We start from the raw sequence: 22063 nt of genomic DNA on the forward strand, positions 1-22063 counted from the left end.
AGCCACATCGTGCCTTCCGATGGTTCAAGTTAGCAAAGTCTTTATTATTAACTGGCCTTCCTTCAGAGATTGGATGGAGGCTAGCACATTAGCTTCGGTATTTTTTGCATGAGGGACCCACAACATGTTGAGTCAGGAGAATCTTTAAACTAACTATTGCATCTCGATAAGGTACTTGGCCATGGTCTTATCTCGAGTTTCATAGCTCCCGTCTACTTGGTTCACGACCAATTATTAATGATTAAATACTATCAAATTATGCTAGTCATATGTGTCTTGTAAGCCAATCACATGAGTGATGACACGTGTGATAAATAATTTTATATTAGAAGTTTATAGATAGAGACGTAAATGTGAATCTTAAGAAATTGATATGATTTGTCAAAGATTCATATTAAGTTAAAAAAAATATGGAGGACATGTATCACTAGCTAATATAAGTATGGTGCCACTTATGTTTATTCAATTGATGACATATAAGCCCTTTCATGCATGCTTGCCACCTTGTTTGCCAAACCCAAGTAATTAGATAGAGATTAAAGGAAAACTTAAGGATACTTACTGTAGTGTGGGTTTGAAAAAAGAATGGAAGAGGAATTGAAGAAGAAGAAGAAGAAGAAGAAGAAGAAGAAGAAGAAGAAGAAGCTTGACTTAAGGTTTTGCATTAATTTCCTCACATTTGAGAATCAAAATTTTCTAAGACAAGTGTTCTAACCCTATCCCATAGAAATCCTAATATCTATTTTCATTTTAATTCTATATAATTTAAAATATTTCAGCTTAACACCGGACATTTCTTTCATTTTGATACAAAACCATGAATCTATAATTTTTCGGTAATCTGACCTCTATGCATTGTTTTGGACCTAACTTTTAGTACTAAACTCTGATTTAGGCAAAGCCTAATACATTTGAAAGTAGACTCAAAGACCTTTATTATGATATCTAGATTGAATGATTTGGAGTTTAAATGTCTAACTGTAATTTCTGAACTTTTGTTACTTAATTGCTTATAAATTTCTACTACGAACTCAGATTTATGTAAAGTATGATTTATTGGAAACTAGACTCTTTCTATGCTTACCTAATTTGAAATTTTTGGAATACAAATGCAAACTAAAAACATTTATTTTCTTTGACCTTGTGGATTCAGTAAAACAGAGCTAATGTTTTTAGACCTTTTACTATGAAATTATTTGTAACTCCCTATTGTAAACTCCAATTCATGCAAAACTTGATTTACTAAAACTAGATTGACACATATTTCGAATGACACCTATTTTGTATAAATTAGAGCAGAATTGATTATCTAAATAATTCATACAATGTGCCTCTCATATTATACCAGAATTGAGCTTTGGTCGATTTTGCCTCTTCTTGTTTCTTCGCTTTAGGAAATTGATTTCAATAAAAATCAGTTGAGCTTTATATTATTATCTTAAATTTCTATATACTCTTATTCTTTAATTATTTGTATACTTGATTTTATTACATAAAGTTCATGTTTGTATCGCAATGTTTCATATAGGCACATGCATTCCGTTGTTTTGCATGTGTTTATGATATGTCTCAATTTTATTGTTCACTATACTTTTGTACTTCGGTGTTTGCAGGTTAAATATGAACATTTGTCAGAAATAGTAAAATGAGTTATGTTTAGAGCCTGCGATGCTCTACTGGCCCCCTATGACTTCACTCATACATGGGTGGATGGAGCTCCCAAACGTGGAAGACTTATGTTTGATAGTCATTCAGAAATGGATGAACCATATTATATTATAATCATATTTCACTTCTTGACATGATATCCAAAGCTTTGGTTATATGTATTCTATGCATGCTTTGGATAAGAATGAAATGAATGTGACATCATATGTGTCATTTAAGCTTCTATTTCATATTTGTTCTTTGATATGCTTTGAAATATTTTTTATGTCATGGATATGCTCCTTATGCTAATGATATGCTCCAATTAGCCTTACTCTATTGTTATAAATAAAATATGCTTCGAACGATACGACATTATAATTTTGTATTCGACGAGTGGCTATCTTTGAACTCTTGTATCATTGCCTTATATTTTGAAACCATATTTGTTTTAAACCGTTCTCTTTGTCATGGATATGTTAGTTACTTGTTGAGCCTTATATGCTCACTCCGTTGTTATATAATTTTTTTAGGATAGCTTGTTGCTCGCTAAAATGTTTAAATTGGGTTAAGGCAGTGAAAAGCTAGAAGATTTTTGGGCCAAATCTTTCATAGTTGAAAGGTGGTTGATCTATAAATACATTTTGTATGTAATGAAATATTAATAACAAATCTAGATTGATGTATCTTGTAAATGTTTGAAAAGTACCTCTTATATCGAGATTGTTGGGAATGTTAAGTTTAAATTGTGTAATGATATAAACATGTGGTGTATGTTGGTTTTGTGATTGTGTAGATTTCCACAACTATGGATTTATGATGTGATTATGGTTTAGTCGAGCTGGTTTTTTATTTTATGAATCATTAAGTGATATGATGTATGATTATAAACTGTACGGGTTTTATGAATTGTGGATTGTAGAGGTAAATTTTGACTTAGAATATTTTTTTAGTGGCCTCAAATTTATGTTTGGATCCTGGATTGTTTGTTGAATTATAAGATTATCAATTTTGAGTTAGGTTCATGAATAAGAATTAAATTTAGGGACATGATAGAATCAAGCAACAAAGTCAAAGAGTATCTCTTTCTCCCCTTGCTTGAGTCTGGGCAACATCAATGCTAATGGTATCGGGTGTATATTCTCAAGTAGAATTCGAACTCTTTTATAAGTCGAGTGAAGGAGTCGATCTAGAGAAATTTTAAGTTAGTGTACCACTCCCGTGCTAAGCCCTCAATGTTGTCATGAATGTATATCACATCATAATATTTAAATTATCGTAAAAAGACATCCAAATATAGAAATCAGTAATATGTTCAATTGAGTCAGTATTGTTATTAAAAGCTTCCAACGATGGGAGGCGAACGTTAGTTACGCGGATGGAACCAATGCGCGATTGGACCGAGATCAGATTTTAAGCCCGACTCGCACCCGTTAGTGCTCTTTCTATATAAAGCACAGTCCGGCGTCGCACTCGTTAGTCAAGAACCCTAACCGTCAGCCCTCCCGTCGTCCGGCATCTGTGTTTCTTTATGCCGCTGGTTAAGGGGCGCCGAGCGAGCGTAGATCGCCCTGGCCGGACGCCTCCTGAGACCAGCCAAATCTAGTTGTTGATCTCTGACCGAGCGGACTCCTACGTTCTCCCCTCGAGTTCGGCTCTTGTCAAGATCCGGTACTAGATCCCTCCCAAAGATCGGTATGGTCGCCGGCGATATAGATCTTTTGTCTTTTTTTTTCTCCTTCCCATAAGTATGTTTGAAACTTGCAATATTTGGGACATTGATTGATCTTTTTCTACCTACCTCTCTTTGGAGATTCCACAGCACAAGATTTTGCAGCCCCTACACCTTAATTGCTTTGTTATTCTTGTGTGTTCTATTGATCGGTTAATTGTTTTGCTTTTACTTACTGGTGAAATTTATAATTTCGGTGAAGTTTTGAGGCGCTAAAAGGTTTCAAGAAGATGCCACGGACAAGTGCATTGGAGTGCCCCGGATGCCCACCTTTGAGAGCCTTGACGACTGACGTGCTCGGTCTTGTAAAAGGTGGTCGTTGTTGCTTAAACATTACTCTTTCTTGAATGGCCTACATGGCATGCATTTCTTAATTACAACTCATGATGTGATATTGCAATGAGTTTTCAGTTGTTGAAGCTCATGGAAAGACTGGAATTCCAAAGGTGGTAGAAACATGGGGGCAGCCAGATGCTTCATCTTGTGTTCTTGCTGCTTCTTATTCTGATCGCAAAACTGATCCGGTTTGTTATCACATTCTTTGTCGGATATGAGTTATTATACATAAATGAATGCTATGACAATCTTAACTACTTAATGGGAGGTAAACAACCAAATCAAAGCTTATGTTAGTCTCCTTTTGGATCTTCATGGCTTCTTGGTAGTTTTGAAGTAAACCAGAAATCAATCTTATTAGTTTCTCTTGAATATTAATGAAAGCTTCACTAGTTTGAAGCTAATATTCATGTTATGTTCTTCTTTCTTAAATAAGCAGAAACCTATTTTGTGCCTTCACTTTCCAGCTTGAAAGTTTAATATGGATGATTAATGGAGATATGGTGGTTTAACATTACAAAAGAAAAGTGTATGTTCAAAGATTTTAGAGTTTGATTACGGTGGACAGGCATTCCTAAGTATTATACGAACTTTAATGTGATTATTCACGATTAGTTTGAGATCTAGGATCAATTCCTATAAGGAAGTTTTGTAATTCATTGGAACCCTGTTGTGGATTTGCGAATTCTGTTGACTATAATGTCACATTCTATTTCACATTCTTGGATTGGCATGTAATCACTAAAGATGTGTTTCCACCTTTCTTTCATTTGTTTGGAAATTCTTATATGTTACTCTAGTATAATTATATCTTTTATCTCATAACAGTTCGACATGTAAAATATTCTTCTACCTTCTATAGATGACACTTGTAAATTGTTTGCTGTTCTTTGCAGCTTTTGGCTGTTGCTCGCAAGAATGGTTTGGTAAGTTATCATATATGAAACAAGAGAAAACCCTCTTTTTCTAGGTTGTTGAAACATGGGAAATTTTATGAATTCCAGGTTGAGTGTCTAAATCCTATTAATGGAGAGGCTTTGGGCATCACTAAGATCGATCAACCCTTATCACTGGATGGCTCTCTTAATGATGATCGTGTTGTTGGATTGCATCTCTTCAAAACTAAAGGAATTGATGTTCCATCAAGGTAACATAAATAAATGCCATAGTTCATAGCTCATAGCAGATGTAGCAGTTTTTTTGAACTTGTATCCGAACATTTTACCAATCTGCTGTACCTAAGATATATTCTGTAGAAACTTGTTCATGTGAAAGAGTATCACAGATGGTTGAATTAAAATTTTAGCACCTGCCCAATTGGCATTTAGAGGGTCAAACCTATGATACTATCATGTTTAAAAGACTGCTGCAGGCATATGTATCTGCAGGATATTGAATAAAAAAGTTCAGATAGATTATTCTTGCTTTCAGCACATACTCCTATCTTTGACATCCTGAGGTTCCAATGTATATAGATAGTGAAACTTAATACGAAGGTTTATCTAGTGATTCAAGAGCAAAGCTTTGTGGACAAAGAAAGTTATATTAGAACTAGAAGAGAGGAGAACTAGCTGACGTATATTCACAATTATTTTGCATATGCATGCATCGGTATGCAAGAATGGAAATTCTGTACATCTATTGAGTAAAATTTAGTTCATGGTGGTACTGTTACTTATAAACTTTAGTTGTGATCTCGAATTGCATGCACATTCTTATATTCATTCAATCCTTATGTTTTTCAGGTCAGTTTCATTACTTACCTGTCTGGAAAAGGGTAATGCTTGCTTGAGGTCCATTCCCGTCAGTGATGCGCCAGAAAACTCAACTACTGCTTCTCATATTACATGGAATGTATGCTCTTCTGGTAAAATAATATGTTCTTCAGTGGATAAAAGTGAGAATTATGCCTTATTTGGAGGGTAAGTTTCTGTAAGCTGTTAAAGAAACGTATATGAGTTTGTTGCAATTATATTCATGGGTGACAGCCTCTTTAATAAAAATTTGAAAGGTTGTTATATTGCCTAATTTTGGCCTAGTACTTTAATTTGTGTTTTCTTTTCTCTCAGGAAGGGCATTGAATTGAACATGTGGGATCTTGGAAAATGCAGTAAGATCTGGAGTGCAAAATCTGTGAGTCACTTCATTCTTATTAGTGCAATTTAATGAGAGTTTCTGGTCTATTTGTATTTTGATTATGAAGATTCTATCGGTTTGCTCTTTGTCTTTTGTAGCCTCCTTCTAATAGACTTGGTATATTCTCTCCAACTTGGTTTACTGCTGCAACTTTTCTGAGTGAAGATGACCATAGAAAAGTTGTGGCTGGCACGAACAATCATCAGGTATGGCACTATGAAATATGTTTACTAGTTGTAGCTTACAAGCTAGAAAATGCTAATAGTTGGGAGTATAACTTTTATTGTAAGTCTTTCGACAACTTTTGCAATTGTTGCCATGAGATCGAGGATACATTTGAAAGTCTTAAGTTTGATTTTATGATAACAGTGCCTGACCAAACTTTTTTACAAATACTGCTTGCACATTTGGAGTGTTAACCAACTTGTAGTTAATAAATAGGTTTCTTCTGTTTATTGATTAATGTTGAAATATTCTTGACCATATGGTCTATCCTGGTTAATGAATCTTTTGTATATGGTTAATAGTTCTTGACCCATTGCTTTAGAAGTTGAGAAAATGATGTAAACTAATTACTCAGTCCGCATGAGATTCTAATGACCAGTATGCTGTTATTCTCTTATTTGTTAAAAATTATATCTTGTGATAGGTTCGTCTTTATGATACTTCAGCACAGAGGAGACCTGTAATTTCAGTCGACTTTAGAGATTCTCCAATTAAAGCAGTTTGTGAAGATCTAGATGGCTATACAGTCTATGTAGGCAATGGTTCTGGGGATCTTGCTTCATTTGATATGAGAACAGGTAAAAGTCATAGTTCTACATGTACACCACGCGGCTATGCTTTAATTTATTTACCTGATTCATTCATCCTCTTTTGTTTGTTGTTTTTTATGATCATAATTTCATGATTTTGAAATTTCATGTATGTGAACTGGTGAAAGTCATAGTTCTACAAGGTCACTGTGCAACTACATTGTTAATTATATTTAGCTGTTTTGTTTATTTCTCTTTTGTTTTCTTTTTTTGTGGATATAATTTCTTGATCAGATCCTTTCTCTGATTGCCGTTTAGTTATCATCTCATATCTAAGACTCTTTGATTCTTATAGACATTTATCAGATGTCTAGCTACTTGTTCCTACTCCCATAATAAACTAAGTCCTATTACCATAATGGACAAAATTATCTCGGTTTCTTATTTTATTTCATCGATAAAACCTTTTTAGTTTTTGGGCTGTCCGATGAACCTCAACTTGTTATTCCTTTATGGTCAAATTGTTGGAGTTAAACTTTCAGTAGAACAGAAAATTCTTTCAACCAGTTTTATGTCAGACAATATATGTGGCTACATCATAAGCAATTTTAGAAGCAATCAGCTGATGTTGAAGGCCTTTATGAAATCGTAAAAAAAGTTTGACTCAACATGAATTAAGAATATAGAACCAGGAATAGTCAGTTCCAACAAGGAAACTAAAGGTTTGAATGCGACATGTGTTGCAGGTATGGTATGCATAAAGGAAATTATGCTAACTTCTATATTACATAGTTTTCTCAGTTGATTACATGATCTTCTAATTTCTTTTCATTGTCAATGAACTGGCTCAACTATTCTTAACTATGTGCGGTAAGTAGTCATCCTCCTGTTTTTTGTGCAGTAATGCTTTCTGTCATTTCTGAGAAGTTCATGCTTTATGTTTACATTTTTGGTGACCTGTGCTCTTGGATTAAGGATTTGGTCCAAAGAATGTGAATGAAGTGAGCTCATTATCAGAGACGGAACTAGCTTGACTCACCTGGAACTTATATTTTCTGTTATTAACTCAGTTCAAGTAATAATATTTCATCTAATTAACTGAGTAGATTTTTCCAATGTGAGCTTGAAGCTAGGACATGCTTATAGCTGAAAAATCTTATTTAACAATTCAAATTCCTAGTGTTGTTAAAGTATTGGGTAGTACCATTCATTTTAGTTTTTTGAATTGTAGTATTTACCGTTATTCTGATGCTTTTGATTTTGAAATATCTGAGTTTTCTTGTAATGGTTTAACATTTGTATCACCTGTTAGACAATTAATAATTAGCTTCTATCAATGATGAATTGACCCCTGGTGATTCAAGTGATTCAGGGTTACTAATATTTAGAACTAACTCCTGATGTTGACTAGATGGCAGTTGATTTCCTTCTTTTCAGGAAAATTGATGGGATGCTTTATTGGTAAGTGCTCTGGAAGCATCAGATCTATAGCGAGACATCCAGAATTTCCTGTGATAGCATCTTGTGGTAAGAAGTTGTATACTGTTAATTCAACATATTCAGTCAACTTTACTTCTACCATGGCACAAAATAGTGTTTTGTTTCCTCGAAAAAAAGGAAAAAGAATAGTGTTCGATGTTGGAAGTTTTTAGTTTATAACTCAGATATACCAAATTTAATATATTTGCTGGTTTTCATTTAATGTAACTTTTCAAGCTTTCTATTGTTCTTTGATTTATTGAGTAACGATCCTCCATTTCAAGAGAAATCACTGGGTGCATACTGTTTCATCTTGAAGGTCAATGTTTGACACACTTTTCATGGTTTGTTGGAAGTTATTTTACAATCAACTTTGTTAAAGATAAACATCCTTCTGTTTGTGTTTCTAATGAAAACCAGAGTGTTATGTCTAACATACGGCCCTCATCCTGCTCATCTTCGACTCGGGTTTATAAATTTATTACCATCCCTGACCCACACAAAAAATTAATGGTACTAGCTGTCTTACCACTGTATGAATTTCCTATGAGAATACATGTATTATTATTGTCATATGCTTCAGTTATATTTGCAAGATAGTAGGGGGTTCATTTTTTCCATTGGGGTGAGATGGGATGGTGCAGGCAGGCTTGTGGTTGGGTTAGGTGATATCTGTTCTTGTCTTGGACTTAAATCGGTTTTGGAAAATTGTACCCCAATTCAACCGTGATTATGTCTGTTTCCCTGTCAAATCTGTTCAAACCCGACCCAGTTGAATTGGATTGAGCCATGTCCCCTGACCCTGCCTCATCTTTGACTCGGGTTCATAAACTTAGTACCATCTCTGACCCAACAAAGATTGATGTAGCTGTTATCTCATAACTTATGAATACATTTTCTACTATTGATATATTCTTTAATTATATTAACAAGATAGTAGGGAAATTACTTATATGATGTTGCTGGGGTTTTTTTTCTGGTGCGGTCGGATACGTGGAGAAGGATGGGGGAGGCTTGAGATGGGGATGGGGATAGGTGATATTGTTCTTGTCCTGGTCCTCATTAGTTTTGAACAATTATAACCCAACCCTGGGTCTGACATCGACCTTGACCCAATCCCCAATCTGATTGGATTAACCATTGGGGCTGTACACCACAGGCCTAATGTGAAATTCTCATTTCTAGCTATGTCATGTTGACAGATTTTATTGAAGAAAATATATCAATGGTAGCAGTAAGCATCATCAAGTTTTAGGTAGTTCCCACCTCAATAGACTCATCAGATGGACATCATTTGTAATATTTGAATGTGTTGTTTTGGAAGTTCTCTTGTTGGTAATTTAAAAAGATGATACATTCTGAAAAGTGTACTGCCATACTTTGGGATACTTGTTTGTGGTGACTTGTACCTTGCAAATTCAAGTTTACTTTTTACTAAATGTTAACTATAATTTTGAACGTGGAAGACGAAAGAGCATGGTTTGCAGTACCGGTCCGTACTGCCCGGTACGGGCGGTACGTACCGGTCCGACAGGCTTCCTGTACGTGGACCGCCTGTTACCGGTCCGGTACTGTAGCAGTACTGTATATACCGCTCGGTACACCTGGGTGTACCGAGCGGTATACCGTACCGTACCGGTACCGAGCCCATTGCGAACCTTGCGAAAGAGAATCTTTTTCTCTTATTTTGCTGGTCCTAGAGCTTTGACTGAAATTTCTTGTCATGTTTGAAACTGTAATATATATTCTTGCTATGAGTTTTTTTTGGTAAAACTATAGTTAAGCATGAAATATTTTTAATTTCATATGTCATGTCTTCACAAGCAATATGCCAAACTATGCTTTTGTGGAAGCCTTAGTTCTTTACTCGCCACATTATACATTAGTGTTTTGGTCATAGGTTTATATGGTCATGCTTAATGATGATATTGGTTTATAGGATTGGACAGCTATTTGCGTGTGTGGGATGCAAAGACGAGACAACTTCTATCTGCGGTATGCTATAACTACTATCAGTTCATAAATGGATCTTGCTTCAACAAAATTTTCAGTATCCATTGGCTTACATATAATAGAACATTTTTAAAGAAGGGAATTTAAGTTTGGTAGTGTTTTGCAAGTTAGTTCTTCCTCTTGGTTTAGATTCATGTTTCATGTAAAGCCCATTAATTTATAGGTTATACTGGGGTAACTGGATGCATATTGTAGAGGAATGCATAGGTTCAAGAACTTGTGCTTGCAAACAGTTCACCTTTTCTTTTTTGGTTTGTATAAACCTATCATTGAGTATATTTCTTTTTTTAATAGGTTTTCCTCAAGCAACATCTAACAAATGTGGTGATCGATTCACATTTCTCAGACGAAGGTATTACTTATTTAACAATTTGGATTTGACGCTCCAAATTCACATTTACATGCTCTATGGCTCTATACAACTTGATACTTCGGTAGATCCACATTGGAAATGAATGTGATATTAGTACATATAACTTGATTGACCTATTTCAAATTTTTGATAACGTCTCAAAATTCTTGTTAAACATGTTCCGAAGGCAATACTTGTGATCAACAAGCTGATCTACAAGTATGGGATGATACTGAAACTGTAGATAATGATGAATTGCCAATCTCTAGCGGTGAGAAAGCATCTAAAAGGAAGAGAGTTGGCAAAGTCAAGAAGAAAAGGAAGACTAGCGACCAATACGATGATGAAACAAGTGGAGCCCATGTATTAAGTCAAGCTGAATCTGAAGTCAATAGTGTCTTGCCTCCTCTCAAACAGGAAAAATCATCAGATGAGCACAGCAAGAGGCTCAAGCAGAAACAGAGCAAGAAGATTTTGCCATGAAGGAGGCATGGCCATCAAGAAAGTTGCGGTGAAGGATGGGTGAGTCGGTGATAATTCCATAATTTTTTAAAAGAGTGTTTTAGAATTTGAAGAGCTAATCAGATAAAGGCTTATGGATTCTTTGAGAATTTGTTTGTGCTATTGCATCGCACAAAGATGTTAGAATAGTGGTTTCGAAGGTAAAATTAATGTTAAAATAGTTATATGCAATTAGAATTTTGGTAGTTATACCCGAAGACTACCAAGAAAATTGTAATAGTTATATGCAATTAGAAATTTGATTCTCCATGAGTCATTTGTAGGCAAACTGATTGCTTGTGCACAAAACCTGATTCACAAAATACCGAATTATAACTTGCAGTCCATATGTCACCAATATTTACCCATGACGATAACAAAGATCTGACCCACAAATCCAAAACAAGCCATTGAAGGGTAAGGACATTTTGTTAAAGTCGGAAAAGATACAACATAATTACAGCTGCTACACACCGGGTAGAGAAAATGACACCATCATCAAAACAACCAACAACAACAGTGAAATCACATGTAAATTAGACTACATCACACAATTCAAGCTCGAATTAGAAACCCTTACATTTCAGTGGCTTAAGTTAGTCACCATCGCATCGCAAACAAATGTATGATGTTGGCCCTCTGACCAAGACTGCTGCATCTAACCTTTCTCTTCAGCTGCATATAATACCACCACCATGGTGGATATGGAACTCTAGTGTTCCATGAGAGCAGCATCAGTTTCAGATAATGGTGCTGCAGAAGAAAAGAAAAAGGTTGCCACAGTTAGCGGTGTAGTAATCAGGAACAAGAACTATGAGCAATGCACTCAGCCAACAGAGTGGACAGTGAAGACCAAAATCAACACCCACACTAGGCAGTTTGAAAAAATATACCAACACATGCCTGGAAATATTAACCATACCGAGCAAGTCCTCGTATGCATCTTGGAAGAATGATGATTCCAGTAACAATGGAGGTGAGAAAACTTGATCCAGAGTGTCGTTAACTTCAGGATGTGTTCTTTGTATTTTTTCAGTGGATGGTTGGAACAGCCTGGCCAGGTTTTTGTTCTCCTTCAGTCCATTCAATTTATTTAACATATCTGGAATGAAGCTTTGCTGGCTATTGGCATTACAGGAAAGATCTGTCATGTTCATCGGGGCCTGAACTTCTCGTGGCGAGGAGAAAACCAGTTGTTGATTTCTCCAGTTAGGAACATAGTCGATTTCTTTCTGAGAAGCAGCATCTGTTGTTGATAGAGGTATAAAGAAGTGTTCAGAACCATCATCACTGCTTCTTTCCTGCAACAATTCTGAGTTGCTTGATGAGCTTGATAGTGCAGCTTCACGAACAGAACGACGAATGTTGTGAGCATAATAATCATCAGTCTCTGAAAAATTAAACCACATGGAATAGTGAATAGACAAGTAAAATTTGCTCATCTCTATTTATTATGTAAACAAAGTAGAAACTGGATAATAGCTGTTGGTTTTCAACATCTGAAGATCGCCTCAAGTGGGTAATGGCTGAAGGCGCTGACCTTGTGCTTCACCATCTTCATCAATTGTAACTGGAGGTGAAACTGTTTTTGGGGCTGACAAAGTTTCCTGATTGGTTTGACTACCTACAGGATGCTGCTTTGGTGCTTGGTTGCCTTTCCCCAATGAATTTGGAGTTAGATTGAATAAATGAGGGAGTTTCAAAGTTGGACTACTGGAGACTTTCTCAATCTGAGCAGAGGAGAATTTAGAAGTCATCTCAGCAACTTCATCAGTCAACCTTTCCTGTTAATAAAATTTCAAATTCATTAGAAGTACATAGAGGCAAAAAAATTATATAAAGTTCAAATGTATGAAAGCATTAAAACAACTGGAGTTCCTACCAACTGTCTTCCAGCACTTTGGTACTGAACAGTTGTGCTTGATTGCACACTAAACCCATCTACCATGGTTGAAGAAATATTGTTTACTTCTTCAGTGAGATCTGAAATTGACATCTGCATTGCTGGAATGACTTCCTTTAGTTGATCAACAAGTCCCTGAATAGCAGGATAAGTTAATGTAAGACATGCGCAAAATAAAAAACCAGAACACCAGGAGAAAAGGAAAAAAAAAAAAAGCACGATTTTACACAAAAGGAAATGCCCACAATGTGATTAGAACTATTGATATGTTTCCTAATCACAGCCGAGGCATACACCACATACAAGAAAACGTGTCACATGGCCGAGAACCCAATGTAGATGAAATTGAAGGATTAATGTGAAGTTAGGGTTGAAAATATGGCAAAATACAGTTTTTTGAACAAAATTCAATTATGCTTTAAATAAATCCAACCAGATTGCTCACTTAAAATTCAGATAAGAACAGATCAATAATTATAAGAATCAAAATGCAAAAGGATTATCATAAACGTAAAGGGATAAAGGTCTGAAATTTTACAGAGAGGACTAGCCCCTAAATGATTAGTGTTATCCCGGTATCACTAGACCTGTATGCTAACTAAATGTTGGCGATGTTCTGCAAGAGTTGCAGCCAGTGACTCCACATGCCCACTGCTACTGCTGTCAGATGCACTACGAAGTAGTTCCGGGCCCTCCCCTTCATTAGCTTTCACCTTTAGCAGCAAAGGTTGAAAAGCAATCAGCAAAATAAACAAACAGGAAAAAAATCACAAATAAAGAATGAAGTCACTCTCTTAATAAACACATGTTATCAGACACCCAAAAAAACAGCAGCATTAAATAACATTTGAGACATTGACAGGAACAATACTATGGTAATAAGGTAACTATTTATAGAATATGTCAACTTTCAAAGAGAAATCTGAATTAATTGTCAAGATATTCATCAGAAGTTGAATGAATAGAAAATCATAGATAAATTTTGCTGCCTACAAAATAAATATATATTTTCTTACAGTTTCCACTTCACTATATAAAAAACTTACTTTTGGTCCTTGCAACCATTAATTAGCTTGCAAATGCTAAAACATTATTTTAATTGATACATCAAAAAATTATCAAACTGGTATTGAGACGAGTCAAGCTGGGAAAACTGATACAGTCACAAACGGCAACCGTGATCATGAACATACCATTACGTGGGTGTGCAGCAAGTTATTTGCCTGTTGAAATGTGGTTTAAATTTCTGCTAAGAAACTTGACACAAAATTGCCTAATTTTTTGTTTTCTTTTCTGTAACAAAACACTACTTGCCTCTCCTTGAGAAAATGCAACCACAAGAATCCACAAGTTTAGATTTAACAGAAGCCTTAGGGTGTCTTCATGCCACACATAACTAATAGTTTCAGCAGCATCTGATTCTAACTAATCCACAACTTGATTACTCCCATAGAGGTAATGATGCTCTAAAGAAATGTGTTCATCAGGTATATCCAACTCCAAGATGCCCATCAAATAGGCAAACTAGGATTATAGAAATGCTACTGTATCTACTCAAGAAACATCGGAGGATGAATTTCCCTATATCCATATGCAACATAATATGCAGCATGACTACCACATTTTACAATTTTCATCACTAAAGCATTAAACATTACTTAACAAGTATAATCTGTGTGAACTAAAGTAATGAGCACTTATGTGCCACAGCAACCATGGACTAATTATATAAGGTTCCACACCAGGAATCCCGGTGGTCACCAATATGGCCAGTGTGGATTTGCTGAAGTATATGCTGCTGGCTAACAGAATTCTATAACTTCAAAGGAGAATGACTGTATATCAAGTTACTTTTCAAGATGCAGTTATTTGGAAAAGCAGGGTTGCTCTGTATCCAGATTTATGATATATCTTAACTAAATGTAACGGAACATAGATCTACAGCACAGAACAGCTGCTTTAAGTAGAGGCATCAATTTCTAATCACATGCACCAAGTCAAACCAAACCCACTGGACTGTTTAGGATAACTTGTCATGAACATAGTTCAGAGCCTGGTCGAGAACTCTTGACCTGTTGGCTGGTTGGCTATGTTAAGGTCAAGCATACATTTTGCTTATAGCAATGTTTTAATTATATCTTCTTGAATCCCCTTCTGACATGCAAAACCAAATATGATCAACCACTCTGACCATATAGCTATATAGTTTGGGTCCTCAATCCTCATTTAGAAATCTAAACCCACTAGAAAATTGGCTCGATTCACATCAGCCTTACATGTCCCTACTATAACCCATCTCAGCGTGACTGACCCAACTCGTCATCACCTCTAGTTCAAGAATTTGTCATCTCTAAGTTTTGTCTCTTTTGCACAAGTTCATTTCTACATATACTCAACAAATATTATGTATGACCAGTGTGAATATAATTGTATTTATTCTTTGTATACAAAGAGATAATTCTCAAGAAAATTTATTTATGTTTATTCAAATCTCATGGGATGATATTTGATGACACAATGTCCAAGATACATGATACATTAAATGACATAACCGAAATAATAAGAAAAAGATCGAGATGATAAAATACATAAATGTCAAAATAGATAACATGATGTGATTAGTAGTTGGTTCATAATGAAAAGAAAGCAGAACAAAGATTCAGGATCCAGAAAAATATGATCAACCACTCTGACCATATAGCTATATAGTTTGGGTCCTCAATCCTCATTTAGAAATCTAAACCCACTAGAAAATTGGCTCGATTCACATCAGCCTTACATGTCCCTACTATAACCCATCTCAGCGTGACTGACCCAACTCGTCATCACCTCTAGTTCAAGAATTTGTCATCTCTAAGTTTTGTCTCTTTTGCACAAGTTCATTTCTACATATACTCAACAAATATTATGTATGACCAGTGTGAATATAATTGTATTTATTCTTTGTATACAAAGAGATAATTCTCAAGAAAATTTATTTATGTTTATTCAAATCTCATGGGATGATATTTGATGACACAATGTCCAAGATACATGATACATTAAATGACATAACCGAAATAATAAGAAAAAGATCGAGATGATAAAATACATAAATGTCAAAATAGATAACATGATGTGATTAGTAGTTGGTTCATAATGAAAAGAAAGCAGAACAAAGATTCAGGATCCAGAAAAATTATTTGACACATGTCAAACAAACTCGTAATCATTTAGAAATTTCAAAAGACCATGCCAACTAGTGGATAACTTTTGACTGTCAGAACCATACTGCAACTCAGTGTCTACAACAAATATAAACCTACCAAATTAAGCAACTGCTTATGTATACGTTGTAAAGCATGAGTCCAACGTCTAAGAATTTCAGCTACATCAACAGTAGGATAAACTCCTCCACCTTGATCATCCATCCTAGAAAGATCATCACTTTGCTCTTGGAACTGAGATGAGTCTCTTTTTTCCCGAGTATCTAACCCAGGAGAAGAGGTATGTGAATTTAGATCCATGGCTGCAAGCAAAGACGACCCAGAAATGCGGTACCTGGTTCAACATAACAAATTCTAAAGCAATGTTAAACAAAGAACAATGACTAGAAAGGATTTGTAGAGCTTCACCTATGCTCTCGATGAGCTATGAGATCCTCAATTGGGCCAGAAGCTAGAACTTCATGTTGGCCTGTACATTAGAAAAATATTTACAATCTCTAGCAAAGAAAAGAATTATATATGTGAAAACAAATAAAATAAGAGTATTCCATGAAGACAACCAGAGAATTATATTCAGAATGGCAATGACCAACTAACAAAGTGAAAAAAAAGGCAAAACCACCAACATTAGGATCACATGTGAGGTGGTCGTATCAGGACAAAATTAAAAGAAACAAAGAACATTGATGCAATAACAGATTAGTTTCATATAGCATATAAAACTGTCCAATACTCGACAAGTTCTAAAAAAGTTAATGATGGATGTATTGCCCATGGTTAATAAATGATGATGCTAGGGTTCTCTGATTTGAAAAGCAAGCATTAAATATCCCAATAAACAACACCATATTTGAGCACATGGAGAAGTCGGCAGAAAGCACTGCATCTGCCAATGAAATTGCTCCCAAGGGCATGAGAATGAACTATCCAACACAAACAAAAATCTGAATCTCAATTTGGTTTCGGATATTAGCTAGTGTAGTCAAAAACGTTAGGCGCCAAAAAGCACCATAGTCCCAAAATACCCAAGGTGCTAGGCGTTTGCCCAAACGAAACGTGACGCTCCCAAATATTATAATTTAAATTTTATATATCATAATTAATAAAAATAAACTAAAACTAAAATAACACATCAAACAACAGCAATAGAAATAATAATCGACATTTTACTACTGATTCACTAAGCAATGAAGGTAGCTGCTGCGCTCTCAAACATAGACAAACAACAAAGCAGGCAGCTGATCAAAGTTTAAATTGACAAACAACAATGAACTAGCAGCGGTGAACAGGGAAGAAGGCAGCAGGAAAAGGCGAAGAGTGAGGAGCAGAGGGAAGAGCGATTAGGGAAGAGGGAGGGCTACGATGAGGGCAGGAGGGAGACGGGGGGCTGCGGTGAATGGGGTAGAGGTAGGAGAGAGGAGAAGAAAAGGAGAGATAACTGGTTCAATTAAACCAATTGTCTCGTGTTTGGTTCGAATCAAGCTCGACCTGGCCTGAGCTGAACCAGGTAGGTGCCTGACCTACCAAGCGCCTAGGCCATGCCTGAGTGAAGACACCTGCCGAGACCAATAGGCATAGACGAGCACTCGGACCTCGCCTTGCCTCGCTTAGGCGCCTAGCCGAGCACCCGGGCACCTAGTGACTTCACCGGAATTAGCAAATGAAAAAGGTTTGGGTATCACAAAAGTGGTAAAGCTGATACATGAAACTCTACCGTTCATGTCTGATATGGCATTCTATGCTGCAGGTTATCTAATATATCTTTAGAAATTTAATGGTCCTATATTCAATAAATATATGCTGCAAGTTGTCTGATATATCTTTAGAAATTTAATGGTTCTATATTCAATAAATACTATCCAATACCACAACAGAAAAAATGTGATTTATATTTCAGCAAACAAATGTTTGAAATTTAAGCTAGAAGAAGGTGACAAAACTGAAAAATCTTCAGCTAATGTATGAATTTTAAAAAATTATTCTAACTTTATTCCAGAAAATCATTAAAGGACATCAGTAAGAGCAGCACCCATTCAACATTGTGTTAAACCAAAGCGAATCAATATATTACAATGTTAACAGAGAAAAACTTCCTTTGCAAAAATAACCAAAAGAAATCTATCATGCTTAAATCTAAGGTATAAGCACCAAATGGGAGATAGTGATTAGAAATTACTCTGCCGAGCTAATAGTGACTCCCAAAGGCGAGTAGCCTTGGAAACCAAGTGGGAGTTCTGATTGGAAGAACTGGAGATACGATCATCCCACATGTCCCCTTCCAACTTAGCTTTGTTTTTCATATCCTGGAGCTTTTCTAACTCTTGCTGCAAGTAGGCCTGGACGAAGCAAATTTGACACATCAAAAAGGAAAGTCAACAATATTTCTTAGAAAACAGAAAAATGGAAGATAGAAGAGCAAATTGGAGAACATATGCACATTTAAAGAACACATAGAAGGCATCTTCTACCTCTTCAGCACATAGACCACGGAACTCAGCTGTCATCTCATGAGCTAAGTTTGACCATGCAGCTTGCCTATGAACAGCAATGTTAGCATTTTTTAGGAATCTCCTTCGCTCAAGAGCTATTCTAGCCTGCTTAGCATAAAAAAATCATCAACAAAATAAGAGAAATTACAGTGAGGAAATATATTATACTGTTAGACAAACGTAAGTATAGAGGATATAGCAATCCATAGCCACCGATATAGGACTAGAGACGTCAAGTCTTGTAGGACCAAACCAAGTTTTTCAAAGCATGCATGGGCACAGGGCACCCTACAGCGAAAAGTTATGACCGAGTAGAAAGTAGCCCAAACCTGTCATTCAAGAGAAGACACGTTGGAGCATACCTGCCATTCAAGAGAAGACACATTGAGACATGGTCTTAGTGGCTAATATGAGGTGCACAGAAGTAATCATCCTTGACAAATTGGTTAGAAGTCAGGACAACAATGAACAACTCAGTCTGTCTAAGAATGACAAGTACATGCACAAAATTACGAACATGAAATCACAACAAAACAGCTCGGTAGGAGGACAAAGGATGGGTATGAAGTAAAGCATATAGATTTAAAAAGAGAGAGAAGACCTATTATCTAACAAGAGCACAGAAAAAAGGGAAAAAATAGTATGCAAGTTAAGAAGGTATATCAAGATAAAGGAATTAACAACTTTAGTATTAGCACATATCACTTGGGTGAACAAAAGATATGGAAACCATTGGAGCCAAGTAATTGTTTCAAAATTTCAGATATATTTTATCTCCATTTAGAGAAATGGTCGCCAACTTCCACCTTTAGTGTGGTTCCTTGAGAAAGATAATATGATAAGAAAATGCAAAAAACAATGGTCAGGGACTTTATCATTTTATCAACTCATATGCCATCCTCCTAATGTTTATTTACTAGAGCTCTTCTGATCCCTACTGAGTCTGACAACAGACATTATGCGAAGCAGACGACAATAATTGATCCACAACAGGAGGCAGCCTGATACAATTACCGTCAAGAGATAAGTGTTAAGTTCTTCTAGAATTTCAGCAGTCACGAATGAAAAAAACTTCAGATTTGCTTTGCAATCCATTTTCAATTATTATTTTCTTTATTTTCATGTTGCCGCATGCCAAGTTTTAGCACAATTAATGACGACTGCATGTTGCGTTCTAATAATTGGCTGAATTGGATAGTAGTTTAAAAAAAAAAAGTTCTAAATAGTAAGGTAAACCTACTGAACCAGATATTATGGAGCAGCAGAAGACATGAAATTGCTTGATCACCTTAGTCACAGGAAGTAATGCAGCAGCATGTAGGTATGAAACATCCGTCAGTGAAGCTGGCAATGGGTTAGAAGCCACATCAGCAGCAAATGTTCGCTTATGAACCTCCCGTAAGGCATGCACAGAAAGTTGCCACAAAAGCTCAACAAATCTGCACTCAAGTTCAGAAATATTTCAGATGTTTTTCACATACCATTCACGCTTGCTGCAGAACTACATTTCATTTTACTGAAAATAGATGTTTGCATACAAAATATATAGCTAGATAGGCAGTTATAACAGTAAGCAGTAAGTCAGAAGTATTTCAAAAAATATCAGCAAACAGGAAAATAGCAATTGCAAGAAGAAATTAAAATAGCTAACATTGTGCTAAAGTGACAAGTAAAAACTATGATTAGAGACAACAAATAATGTTTTTCATATTATCAGAACCATCCTTGTAAGGCATTCCATGTCAGTGAACAACACTATTTATTGTTTTTACAGGGTAAATCAATACATAAATTGATAAGAATAAGTTTGCAATTTAAGCATGAGAGCATCCTGCAAGCAAACTTCCTTATGATATATTATGAAGCAGATCTGAGTTAACTTGGACCCAAATCAGGCTCATGTTAAAGTCGACCAAGATTTGACTGTAACTTGCCAAGAAAAGGTTCCATTTGAACCAGAAACAGGGACAAAGAACCCTGTTTGGAGCAGTAGTGGATCATCCTGTTCCAGGCTCTTCTAGCTCAAGCACAGGACCTCGAAAGACGCTGATGCCATGTCATCTCGAGATGCATGTATATAGCTTGAGTATCGGTTCTTTATGTAGTTCTTTATATTAGGTCTTTTGAATTGGAGAAATGGTTGTCACAGTTGTCACTACTAACATTTTGGTGTCAGATCAACACTGATCCATCACGACTTGCAACATTTTAACATGTTCCATAATTCCATTGCAACTAGAAACCCTGCGATGGTCGTTCTGCACCATTGCATCGGAAGCTAACATACCAGGAACTTTTCTTGTCCTGATAAACTTGCTGGCAAGTGGCATGCCACGGTGGAGTTTCTTTTTGTTTGTGTATCACGATAACACCAACGAATGGTGCACCTAATAATGTCTACAACTGTGTCATACCAAAGAAGTTCCTACAGTCTATACGGGTTTGCAAGATATCTAAAGGAAACAGGGCATAACTTGGGCATCCCCTGCAACAACACCGCGGCTGGTAGCTTCAACAAGAATCATGTCCAATGAATCAACCACCAAGTCACATGTATCAAAGAAGTTCACCCCCCATGACAATTCAAAAGAATTTCAAACACACCTCACTAGACTAATTAGGGTCAAATCTTACCTCCAGTCTTTTCACAGAGACAAATAGGCAAAACCTTATAAAGGGAGAAGAACACTGACCTCGGTCCACAACAAGTTGCGAGGGAGGAAACCCTAGAATTACTCCTCGGTAGAGCCCCTTGCGACTCTAGCTCGCTTATTATCCCTTGTACAATCTTCAACACCAGGGCAAGAAACAAAATCATCCGCAAAATTAGTACAACAGCGAGACATTATAAAGATCCGCACGAAATAGACATCAACAACCGACCTTTCGGAATTCTCGGGACTGTGCGGAATCGAAGATCGGCCAGACCTTATCGAAATCCTGAGAAATCAAGAAAGTCACAATTAGCACAAACCCACCCGAGCAGATTTGTCCATAATCAAGAACCAGCGCGACGAGGGAGAGGGCGATTTGGTTGCCTTAGCGGACTGGGCGGGGCCACGGAGGGCGGAGAGGAGGAAGTAGAGCAGCTGCTCGCCCAAGCGCGGGTTGGAGTGGCGGAAATGACCCACCCTCGGGCTCCCACCGCCGCCGATGATGGCCGGGTCGAGACCTAGGAGGAGGCAGTTGGTGTACATTGCGCTCTCGAGCTCCGCCTCCCTCTCCTTCTCTCGTTCCGTCGCCATTGCCTCTTCGATCGCCTCGCTCCAAGATCTTGATGGGCTTTTGTTTTTGGTGTAGGTGATGTGAAAGCCCTCAACCCATGAAATTACGTATTTACCCTAGAGAAAAGCGGACATTCCATCAAAATAAAGTATTCATATATTTAACTACGGTAATAATAAGAAACATGAGGGGGTAAATGAGAACTTCCGCAGCGTCCGCAGAGGTGAAAATGACAAATACGGAAAAGTTCAAGCAGTACTCGACAAACGTAGCAGAGCGCAAAAGGGCG

General features: G+C 36.5%; 2 protein-coding genes across 4 annotated transcripts; one reads left to right on the forward strand and one right to left on the reverse strand.

The window, feature by feature from the left end:
- Positions 1 to 3113: 3113 nt before the first annotated feature.
- On the forward strand, positions 3114 to 11221 carry LOC135640254 (uncharacterized). Of its 2 annotated transcripts, none has more exons than XM_065154528.1 (13): positions 3114 to 3342; positions 3582 to 3691; positions 3791 to 3903; positions 4612 to 4641; positions 4720 to 4862; positions 5461 to 5637; positions 5785 to 5848; positions 5950 to 6057; positions 6501 to 6654; positions 8044 to 8133; positions 10025 to 10080; positions 10393 to 10450; positions 10638 to 11221. In XM_065154528.1, the coding sequence occupies exons 2-13, from the start codon at positions 3610 to 3612 to the stop codon at positions 10931 to 10933; spliced, it is 1371 nt and encodes a 456-aa protein (XP_065010600.1). In that variant the 5' UTR covers positions 3114 to 3342; positions 3582 to 3609; the 3' UTR covers positions 10934 to 11221. The 2 variants fall into 2 exon arrangements, with proteins under 2 accessions (XP_065010600.1, XP_065010601.1); XM_065154529.1 differs by having other exon boundaries at positions 10695 to 11221.
- Positions 11222 to 11248: 27 nt separating this feature from the next.
- Positions 11249 to 21910, reverse strand: LOC135640252 (AUGMIN subunit 6-like). 2 transcript variants are annotated; one of them, XM_065154525.1, is made up of 13 exons: positions 21588 to 21910; positions 21433 to 21489; positions 21243 to 21337; positions 19838 to 19988; positions 18529 to 18657; positions 18237 to 18396; positions 16469 to 16529; positions 16160 to 16394; positions 13442 to 13567; positions 12834 to 12989; positions 12492 to 12735; positions 11874 to 12341; positions 11249 to 11704 (listed from the first exon to the last, which is right to left on the reverse strand). In XM_065154525.1, exons 1-13 carry the CDS (start codon positions 21792 to 21794, stop codon positions 11664 to 11666), a joined length of 2130 nt encoding a protein of 709 aa, XP_065010597.1. In that variant the 5' UTR covers positions 21795 to 21910; the 3' UTR covers positions 11249 to 11663. The 2 variants fall into 2 exon arrangements, with proteins under 2 accessions (XP_065010597.1, XP_065010598.1); XM_065154526.1 differs by having other exon boundaries at positions 18529 to 18654; positions 21588 to 21879.
- Positions 21911 to 22063: the final 153 nt, after the last annotated feature.

Source organism: Musa acuminata, chromosome BXJ3-6 (genome assembly GCF_036884655.1).
Source record: "Musa acuminata AAA Group cultivar baxijiao chromosome BXJ3-6, Cavendish_Baxijiao_AAA, whole genome shotgun sequence".
Classification (NCBI taxonomy): domain Eukaryota; kingdom Viridiplantae; phylum Streptophyta; class Magnoliopsida; order Zingiberales; family Musaceae; genus Musa; species Musa acuminata.